At 43.3% G+C, this 11,445-nt stretch overlaps 1 protein-coding gene across 2 annotated transcripts in view; it reads left to right on the top strand.

Moving 5' to 3' along the window:
* Positions 1-11,223, top strand: part of MARCHF4 (membrane associated ring-CH-type finger 4) — a 150,909-nt gene extending 139,686 nt beyond the window's left edge. For both annotated transcript variants that reach the window (XM_084829476.1, XM_084829487.1), the window contains exon 4: positions 10,862-11,223. In XM_084829476.1, coding sequence (XP_084685602.1) covers positions 10,862-11,223 — 362 coding nt within the window. The remainder of the gene's footprint in view (positions 1-10,861) is intronic.
* The last annotated feature ends 222 nt before the right edge of the window (positions 11,224-11,445 follow it).

Here is an 11,445-nt window from a genome sequence, read left to right on the forward strand (position 1 = left end):
ATTACTAGGGATGTGTTCCTTTCACCTAGAGATGGGAGGGGTTGAACCTGGACCTTTCTGCATGCAAGCCGTGTGCTCTGCCACTGAGCTAGGGTGGAGAAGGTAACAAAACAGTTCAAGGCAGTTCCGGTGAGTACATTTGGAGGACCGTTTCCTGCAAAAGGATAGCAATGTACGTATACAATCGAAATATAGCTGGCAGAACTCCCTTCTGAGCTTACGCCACTGAGCTGAGCGCGATGACAGTTTGGAAGTTCACACACATCCCCACAAACACTTGGCCGTTAATTACAGGGCAGTTCAGATGCGGTTGCCCTGCATCGTTGTCTGTATCGGCGAACGTCGCAATTAAGGAAGTCTGATGTTGGCAGATCCGAATGGCGTTCAGGGTCAGCAGGGCGGGAAACAATCTCTTGTTGAACAACGAGAAGTGTCAGCAGCTAATGAGGGTGTGAGGCAGGGGAACAGCAGGGCCAGCCCGAGAGGGGTGCTGTGCATCACAGGCCTGATGAACAGATGGCACACATGGTGTTGTCATTGCGTCCACCCACACACCAGTATATCTGCATAGACAACAGAGCTGCCCTTGAATCAGGGTGTTTCTTTTCATTTTCTCGTTGTGCCGGTTTGCCTCATGCATATCAGATGACTGAAATAGCAAAAACAATTATGCAAACTATGACAGAGGGGACGGAGGTGTTGGTATGAGTGTGTGTGTGTGTGAGAGAGAGAGAGAGAGAGAGAGAGACCCTTTGGGAATCCTTTCCTTGCTGTTTACAGTGTTGATTTGTATTATGGAAACTGACACTGGCCCCAGAGTGAGTTCCACAAGGACTGCATGCTGGAAAAATCTTTTCCTAAACCCTTTTTGGGGAGGGGGGGAATATTTTTTTAAAGGGTAGGATATAAACTCTTTAACAATAAACAAACAAACTAAGAGTGAAGTGGCTATCTGCTCCGTTGCCTGGCCAGACCATTTTTCAGCACTAGAGGGGCATTATGGAAAAAGTTGAATCACCTCATCATACGCTAAAAGATGAACCTGGCCACAGGATAGAGCAATTTTGCAGCATAGATAGCAACATGCTGTGTGGTCACATGTGTTGGCTTGTCATCCTTTGTGTTTCTACAGTTTTCATGCATCACGCACGCACGCGCGTACATACACACACACACACACACACACACACACAGCTTTTTCATCAGACCCAACGAGTATTTAATTGTTTGAAGAATAACTGTTTTGCATCTGAGCAGTTGTGGAGATGAAAATAGTCACAAAGTGGTGCATTGTGCATTATCTTCCCCTCCCTCCACCAGCTGGAAATTTGGGGAGCTACCATTTTTGCCTAGGGGAAGGGCCATGACTCAGTGTTGGAGCATGCACTTTGCATAAAAAGGTCCCAGGTTCAATCCCTGGCACATCCAGGTAGGGCTAGGGAAGAATCCTGCATAAAACCCTGAAGAGCTGCTGCCAGGCAGTACTGGGCTAGATGGACCCAGGGTCTGACTCAGTATAAGGCAGCTTCCTATCTTCTATGTTCCTAAGACTAGATGGACCCTTGGTCTGAACCAGCTTGGCTCTTCTTATGTAAGAGAGGAACCTTAGCTCAGCGGAAGAGCACGTGCTTTGCATGCAGAAAGTCCCTGGTTCAGTCCCCACCATCTCCAGGTAGGACTAGGAAAGAATCCTGCCTGACACCCTGGAGAGCCACTGCCGGTCACTGTCAATGATACTAGGCTAGATGGACCAAGGCTCTGACTTTGTATAAGGCAGCTTCCTATGTTCCACTGGAGCAATCTATTGCAGGCCAGGAACCTCAGACCTTTCTGTTCACGTCCGGCTGTTGACATTTGGGAGAAACCAGAGTCATGCAGTACATCCAACAGCCTCGCTGCACAACCACAGGTAATAGAAGAAGCGATTGATAGCCAATTAAAACTGATATGCTGCGCTTGATCTTTTGTGGCTTGATGGGAAGGGTAATTAATGGAGGAGCTGCCTTTAGACACAATTCAGGTTCTCCTGTCAAGGCTAAAGGTGCTTTTTTGTAATGGTGATCACTGGTTCGTTTATGGAGTGTTCAAAATCTGCAGGGCTGGGATCATCTTTGGCATATTCTTCCCCCATCCTTTATATGTTTCATGCATAGATAGCCAGAGAAAGATGAGAATAACATACACAAAAAAGATAAAAATAAAAAATACCCCACAAGTTGCACTTCATTCTTGGACAAGGTGTTCAATATTACAAAGCCCCACTAATCCCAGTAACTCCATGTGTGCACTGAAATTAGAGGGAATGGGAGATATTGCAAAAAAGTAGTATATTTTAAAAGCATTTGCTGCTGCTGATAGATAGATAGATAGATAGATAGATAGATAGATAGATAGATCTTATTAGAACCATAGCAGTGTTATTAACACAAGTCAGTCACCTTTTTTTAAGCAAAGGGAGTTGCTGCATAGACCTATATAATTGTTTATAAAATTGATCTCCCACTGTGCTCTAGGGATGCTTCAGAAATTATCTCCATCTGGGTTTTTCCCTGAATTTTGGAGATCTGAATGACCTGGCCTTGTTTCCTAAGTGAAACCTAGGCATTAGTAATCCTCTATTGTTCCATTTTCTTCCACCCCCAACAAATATTTTTGTACAGAGTGTTGTGCATGTTTGTTTGCCCCGGTTGTCAGTTTTTTTCCAGTTCTCTTGTCTCTTTCTCTCTCTCTACATTACTGATCCACACCTGCGCATTGATAAAACATGATATGCTCATATGTGTGAATGCATCTATATTCTTTTTTGTGCAGTATTTTACTGATATGACTGTACATTTCTGTGGGTTGGTAAAACACAGCAAACCAAAAACCAAACCATAGCCTTGATATGATTGCCTGTACAGTTATATCAATCCTCTTTTGAGGTAGTCAAACATTTTTATCAATGGGCAAGACATGTGCAAATTAGTGAAAGTAAACCCTCACAAAAAGATTCTTGATGCAATGATACATATATTCACAACATCAATATTGCTTATGCAGTGTTGCCCATAAATAGGATGGAAATGGGATAGGGAGAGGGATGCAAATTAACTAAAGGAACTGAGCTGTAGAGAAAATGTGTTTTGCAAAAGTCAGCCAGGTCTGAATTAGTTTTAAAAATTCTTCTGCTTAAACCAAACTTTAGGCAGAATGGAACTTAGGGCAGAACACACTCACAAAATGGTAAGGGAGAATGGAACAATATACATCTCCCATATACACAGCCACTGAGTTGGCCAGAGGTTTATGTACTACTGAGGAATAATAATCACAGGGAAAGTGGGGAGTATATCGTAATATATTTTAGCAAAGCCTGATCTTTGTTGAAGGTAAACCTTGATTAGCCCATTGCTTATGTTACAAGTACCTTAGATACGAGCTCAGGATTATGATTCAGATGTGAAACACCAAACAAGGTTGGTATCTACCTCACCTACTGCATGAATTTTGTCAAGAGATTGCTTGTCTATCGATGAGACCCATGCTTCCACTGTGACTTGTTATTTCCTTTCTCAGTATCAGCCAACAAGGAGAAATGAATGTCCTCTAAAGAAATGAATGTCCTCTAAGAAATGCCCCTCTAAGAAATATGTTTGGAAGAAGGCTGACTTTTAAAAGAGGCAGGGTAGGTTAACAATATAGAACTGGTTCCCAGAGCATAAGAAGAGCCATGCTAGCTCAGACCAAAGGTCTACCTAGTCCAGCATCTATCTACCACAGTGGACAACCAATGTCTTTGGGATCCTCACAAGCAGGACAGAAGCACAATAGTCTTTTCCCCTATGGAGAAGAGCCATAACTCAGTGACAAGAATACCTGCTTTGCATGCAGAAGGTCCCAGGGTCAATCCCTGGCTTCACCAGGTAGGGCAGAAAAAACTCCTGCCTAAAACCCCAGAAAGCTGCTGCCAGTCAGTGTTGACAATAGTGGGCTACATGGACCAAGGGTATAAGGCTAGATGGACTCAGCTTCCTATGTTCCCCATTGTTGGTCCCCAACAGCTGGTACCAAGAAGCATTCTGCCTTTGAACTTGGAGGCTGCATATAGCCATCATGACATTGATTCCATCTTCCATTTGTCTAATCAAACCCATCTAAGCAACTGACCATCAGTACACTCAATGACAGTAATTCCAAAGGCAGCCTAAAAAATTATTTTAAATAAAATAAATAAAATTTAAATGAAAAATGATTAAAAATCCATAAATTATTTATGTGTTATGTGATGAAGAATGTTTCCTTGTCTGTCCTGAATCTATTGCCCATCCATTTCATTCCAGCCATTGTATCAGCCTGCTGAATCCTTAGGAAGGAAGCCTTAGGAAGGACCAGACAGACTAAAGGCAGGCTATGATGCTGTTATAAAAAACTGGTTCAAGTTAATGATAGCTTCCAGTTTCTTCTGTTGAACTAAAGCAAAACATAACAGCATAGACATTTTAATAACCACAATCCAACACCAAGTTAAGCACTTTCAAGCTCATTGATTTCAATAGGCTTTAAGCCCAATTTGTCTTGGATTCATGGTCCTCAGATTTTCATCACAATTCGTTGAGTTCTCCCCATTAATCTATAAAGCACTATCTCAAAATTCTTGTTTTTGCCAATGTGTATTTTAAAAGTTATCTAATTACAAATGCCACCAGATGATGCTTTTCGCTTAGCATTTTGTACTTTGGTACAGACACAAATACAAAAACCAAACACCTTGTGCCAGTTCTTTATATTTAAGTCACTGCTTTTCCTGGCAAAATACGTGGACGTGAGGTCCCTATACTGCCCTGATAGCTGCTTCTGTGTATTTTTCTGAGAAGTTCAACAATGTAAATACCTGCACATACACACATTCTCTATTTGGAACTGCTGTGATGTGTTGCAAGGGGACGGGTCGTACTTCAGTGAGAGAGCACACCTCTGGGAGAGAAGGTCCCAGATTTAATTCCTGGCATCTCATGATAAGAAGATCTCAGGTAAGCAGGGTGGCAAAGGTCTCTGCTTAAAATGCTGCCGGTCAGAATAAAAAGCATTGGGCTAAATGGACAATTCGTCTGACTCGGTAGAAGGCAGGTTCATACAGTATGTATCCTTGGAAGCATGATGTTTCATATGCAGTGATGGCTCTGTTTTTTCTTTAATTAGAGTTATTTGTGTAGGGGGGGAGTGGTGGAATTCTTACCAAGTTCACAGCACACAGGGAAGGGAGTTTTTTCCTTCCCTCCACAGCTGCGACCCCCTCCCACATGGCTAAGGATGTTAGAAAAAAATCTCCCTTTACTGCCAATGGGAATTTTTTTCTAACGTTCCTAGTGTGTGTGTGTGGGGGGGGGGGGTCAGCCGGCCATGACTGGGGAGGAAAAGGATAAAGTTCCCCTCCCTCTGCACTGAAATCTTGATAAGAATCTCCCCACCACTACCCTTGCACACCTCATATTAAAGAAAAAGCAGAGATCCAACTGCAGACTACATATTAAATGTCACCTTTGGTTTGTCCCTAAGTGATCCATACCTGAGAACAAAATGGGAAGTTAGACCTGGCCCTTGGTTTCCATACAAGTGTCTCGCTTTGCTGCAGAAAGAGGCTTTCTGCAATTGCTGGAGGAATCCTCATCCCTGTTTAACTCAAATAGCTCAAACATATCTTGACGAAATCCTGGAGCTGCCAGCAAATGGTCATTAAACTGATAGCGTCTTTTGCTGCTCACTCTTCACCTTTTACAGTTGCAAATGGCTTGGCATGATTATTTGTGTCTCCCCACCCACTCCACTGCTTGGTTCCTTTTTAATTTTACACCTTCCTGAGCTCAGTGCTAGGAAATCAATAAGTAATTTGGATCCCAGCAAGTGCAAAGGAAAACAAAGTTATTTTTGCATTTTCAGTAAGTATTTTGAAGCCCGATTTATCTGGGAAAACAGGTGCTCAGTTGACACACTAGCCCATCCATCAACAACATATTATTAATTGCATGGGATCATACACACTTATAATTTGGAAGGCAAAACAAACACTGATTTAAAGAAAAATATCTTGAATCAGCCTGCTCATTAATATTTGTGAAATGGCAGGACTGAAATGAATTAAACTTTCCACATCTGACTCATGATCCGCTGAGGCAGGCAGACTCTTGAGGTCATATACTTGAATTTAAATAATTGCGGTCAAGATTCCTCTCCAAACTTTTAACAGAAATGTGGGAGTGCTGGCATTAATTTTGCAGTAAGTATTTGACCCTCAAGATGAATATTTGGCTCCTGAAATTGATCTTTGAACTTGGGGAGGGGGACGTGCTTTTTCCCATCATCTGCCACCCCACTCAGACATCCCTGTGCCCTCTGAGCTTAGCTGCAATTCTCACAGGAGCTGGGGGGAATGAATTTTCCCAACAACAATATGTTGTTCCATACTGTAATGCAAAGTACTTGGGGGTGGCTTGGTGTTGAATGGGCAGTTAAGTTCCATTAGCCTTACAGAAAATCCGCTCCTGGTGGAGATAAAACTGCTAGAACTGTTGATATGGATCAACACAGCGGCCTGAATGTTTGGACTCTCTTTGGGGGTGTGGTTATGGGGACTACCATGATGAACGCCTGCACTTCACAATTCACCACTACACCACTGAATACAGTACATCTGACCACAGTGTGGAAGACTGACCAGGTGACCTGTGCACCTGCCTGTTCAGTCTGCTATTCAGGTTCTAACTGCTGATGCACAACAGCTCTTATGGTTCTTTACCTTTAAGCAGGAAATGGGACAGGGCAGCCCTTCAAACAGAGGACGGTCCTCCAGCCGCCCTTCAAACAGAGGACGGTCTTCTAGATAGAATTCTCATTTAGGTTCAGCATCAGGAGCCAACATCCTCGGGCAGTTGCCAAGGCCCATGCTCCAGGCGGTGGCTCAGCGTTGGGAGTCCTATTCTGCTGCTGCTGCTCCTTGCCTGCCCACCTTGTCTCGCACGCAAGGGAAGAGCCACTCCTTCACTCACTGGCCTTGTGCCTCTAGGCAGCGGTGGGGATGGGGCCCAGGATAAAGGTGAGGTGAGCAGGGAGGGTGAGTAAGCGGCAGCTGCTGCTCCCCCTCTGGGCAGGCACTACAAACTAGAGTAGGTGACAAAGATGGGGCGGGTCTTGGCGACTGAGTCCTATGAGGAAAGGTTAAAGGGGTTCAATAGGGTTAGCCTGGGAGACAAGGGGTGACATGGTAGGCTTCTTCAAATATTTGAAGGGCTGTCACATAGATGGCAGAGCAAATTGGTTTCCTCTTGCTCCAGAGGGTAGAACCTAAATCAGTGGGATCTGATTACAAGAAAAAGGATTTAGACTAAACATAATGAAGAACTTCCGGACAATACAAGCTGTCTGATAGCCTTGGAAGCTGGTAGACCATGAAAGATGGGTAAGGATGCAATCCTATGCTTGTTTAGACAGAAAAAAGTCCTACAACTCCCAGCATTCCCCAGGCAGCCAACTCCTAGCATTCCCCAGCCAAAGGTTTTTAAGCAGAATTAGGAGTACCATAGTAGTGGATGTTTCAAAGTTGGTTGATTGCACTCTCAGAACCAAACAGACTCTGGTTTATAAACAAATCTGCAAACTTTATTTAAACAAAGTCCCCTCTAAAGAGCTCTTTCAGGCTGTGAGCAGTGATGGTAAGGAGTAGGAGCAGCAAGTCTCAGCCTGCTCACCTCGCCGTCAGCTCACTCTAGGCCAGCCTTCCCCAACCTGGTGCCCTCTAGGTTTTGGGACTTCAACTCCCATCAACCTGAGCCAGCATGACTACTGGTCAGGAATTCTGGGAGTTGTAGTCCAAAACATGTGGAAAGCACCAGGTTCAGGATGGCTGTTATAGGCCCTCTGAGGTGTCATGCCCAGGGCCCTAAAGCCTATGCTCCTCAGAAAATAACAACAGCAACTCTCCAGATAGAAAACTAGCATGTCAGGGAGAAGACATCTAGGATTTCATTTAGCTATCTGGGAAGGATTTCATAGAAGGGAAAGATTTGATGTAGCCCAGCTTCCAGCTTGCTATTCTACTCTGTCTCCCCGTGTCTATTTATTGCTTTTTACCTCTAACCTCTCTCTTGACAATAAGGGTACAACAACCCAGTCCAAATTCAGCTAATGAATGCCGGGCAAATTGAGCAATCAGTTTGTAAATTAAGGAGATGTATGCAGACTTTTCTGCTTTGCATAATTCATTTTAACAACATAATTTAGGGGGTGGTGTTTATAGGAGACTGGGTTTGTTTTGTTAGTTTTTCTGGCTATCTCCCTGCTGCCGCCCACCCCAGCTAAAGAATATATTATAACAAGAGCCTCAACTAATGGATGTTACTTACCAAACCTCTCCCTTGAGAATAAGGGCACAAGCCAGTTTAAATTCTGCTAAAAATGGAACTGTAGCTAAAAGGTGAGCTATGAATCGCAAAATATCTGGTGTAAAGCACACTTCTGCCATAAATTTACTGCAATATGTGGATAATAATTATAATGCCTCTGTTCCTTGTAGCAGCTTTTCCCAACCTGGTGCCCTCCAGTTGTGTTAGACTATAACTCCCACCTACCGGATGCTGGGAGTTGTAGTCCAACACATCTGAAGGGCACCAGGTTGGGAGAGGCCACCTTACAAGGTGGTTGTGAGAACTTAATGTATCTCACTAAAAAATGTCATAAACATCCAAAATTAAAGCTTAGTATCAGTGGTCAGGAAGGAATATTCCTCAGGGCAGAATGGCTCACTGGGCCATTATTGTTTAAGCCAAAATTTGAGCTTGTTGACCCAAGGTGAGGATAAAACTATATGTGAATTTTTTTTAATTCCACTGAAGAAATACAGCTTGCTGGGGGTGATTCGCCCAAGGGATAAGACATTCCACTTCACACCGAGAAAGCCTCCTAGCCCCACATCAAATTGCAGCCTCGCCAGCAGCTGCATTTTATAAAAACAAAAGCCCACCCCTAAAAGAATCATGGAACTAGTACCGATTACATGACGTTCTGTTCTGATTATATACAGAACCTGCAAGGACCATGGACACAACAACGAATTTCTGGTCATTTTGGACACACATCATTAGGGTGGCTGTTTACGCATTCTCCAGAAGAGGAATTGCATCACCTCCCCCCAAAAAATGACAAGCGAAGAAATAAATTTGCATAATATTTGCATATGCAAATGTATATGTTTTGAATTTATAATATTTTGAAATAATAACTATAATTTAAATTGAAATACAATACATCCTACTATTGTGGAGAAGACTGACCAAGTGACCTGCTCAGTCTCAGTCTGCTTTCCAGGTGCCAACTGTTGATGGGCAACTTCAAGGCCCCTGCTGCTTTCCCTTCTTATGGTTCCTTACCCTTAAACTGGACTTAGACTGTACATTCCTTCACAAAGAGGATGGCTTCAAAGAGGACCTTCCTTTGTCAGCGCCCCAAAATAGACAACCGTCCTCTGTAAAGTATGACACCTGGCCACCCTACGATATCACTGCACACTATTTTGGGTCATTTGCAGGTCACATCTGTTTGCAAGAAAATATACTCCCACCATCCCTGCAGATAATAACCCTTTTATTGTTTCCATAATTATTATTTATCCAGAGATGAAAGAGATGGGAGTCGAGGAGAGAGATGTAACAATATGGAAGTTTTCCCCCCAAAATTTGAAATTTAATTTATAATTCAATTTTTTGCCCGAAAATCTGAACTCAGAATTGGAAATGCGTTTGTATGTAAGTGCTTTAGTTGTCTCTTGTTGTTGCTTTTTAAATCAGATGACAAATATCAAATGCCATAACTTGAGTGTCCTTTTGAGGAGGCTTGGTAAGAAATGTGCACCTTGTCACATTGACACATTATTTATAAACTGATCTGAGCATTAGTTGTGTGGAACTTACGTGGAGGTAATCCATAAGGCTTGTTTTCAGCAAGATGGATCTATTCCGAGAAGAGCTTTGATCCTGCTGCTCTATGGTTACTTTACTCTGTATGTGAAGATATACTGTCTTCCTGTATAAAAGCACTCATCTTGCTGTATTATGGACTTTTGTATTGATTACAGACAAAAATGAAATTTATCTAAGCCTTTATTCTAAGATTTGTATGCCATATTTCTTTCTAAAGAAAGCCAAGGCAGCTAATCATGTTAAAAATTATTACAATAAAATAAAAGAAGACAGCCAACAACAGCAGTAAAACCAGAGTTGGATAGAGGTTAAAAGCAGAACAACCTTAACAACTGAAATAGAAACGTTTCCTCTGCAGCCCTTCCAAAATTGGCAGCAGCAGGCTTTTCTGGGAAGGGAACTACAGTCAAAATGGTGGCCACAGTAATGAAGGCTGTATTAACCATGATGGTGAAGTGGAAGAACCCCCATGTACAGAGGCACTATACCTCCGAATACCAAATACTGGTAAGCCAATGCCTGGCTTGTGAGCTCCTGGAGGCATCTTGCTGGGTGCTGTTTGGAAAAAAGAAGTGCTGATCTAGATGGGAATTGGTCTGTTCCAGTAAGACGATCCATATGTTCTTAAGGCTCTGCTCTGTATTCTCACCATTTTAACCCAGAAGTATGGGACTTCTGAGCAGGCCCTCCTCCAAGTCTCATAGTAATGTATTAAAATTAGAATAGTGAGAATATCAGTGAGCAAGAGGAACTTCTATATACAAAGGAGTGACTGGACTTGGAGCCGGCCCTGAGGGACTCCCAAAGATCTGCATGCAGTGAAGGTAAGTCAGTGATCGATTCACAGAATATTTCTAAATTCTCTCTCCCCCCACCCCTGCCCCATTACCCTTCACTCCTTTATCCTACAGGTCTAATAATCCATGAAGGACCTTCAGTGTACCGGATTTTTAAACGGTGGCAAGCAGTCAATCAACAGTGGAAAGTGCTGAACTATGACAAAGCAAAGGACCTGGAGGATCAAAAAACAGGGACCAGGACCAACCAACGAACCTCCTCTCAGACCAACCATTCATCCTCCACTGGTGGTGCAGCTAGCAACTCCACTCCAGCCGACAGCGTGGCACGGGGAGCTAGTCACACCACAGGCACCTTGTCTGACCACCACTGTGCTTACACCATCTTGCATATACTCAGCCATCTGAGGCCTCACGAACAGAGAAGCCACTCTAGCACAAACAGAGAGCTCGTCATGAGAGTCACAACGGTCTGAGCGAAGGAATTCAGGAGGCCTTAATGCAACACAAAAGTGGGAGAGGGACTCAAAAGCAGAGGGGTGTGGTGTGCCTTCAGCTGCGCATGGAGCACAAAAGGCCATTGGCCAGCCAAGGATGGCAAGAGGAAGAGAGCCGCACACACACCCCAAAAAGAGGTTAAAAGTTTTGCAGTCACTAGAGAGTACAAAACAAGTGCAATACAGACTACAAAAACTGAA

Source organism: Heloderma suspectum, chromosome 1 (genome assembly GCF_057233095.1).
Source record: "Heloderma suspectum isolate Gila_16-S chromosome 1, 16-S_ref, whole genome shotgun sequence".
Taxonomy (NCBI): domain Eukaryota; kingdom Metazoa; phylum Chordata; class Lepidosauria; order Squamata; family Helodermatidae; genus Heloderma; species Heloderma suspectum.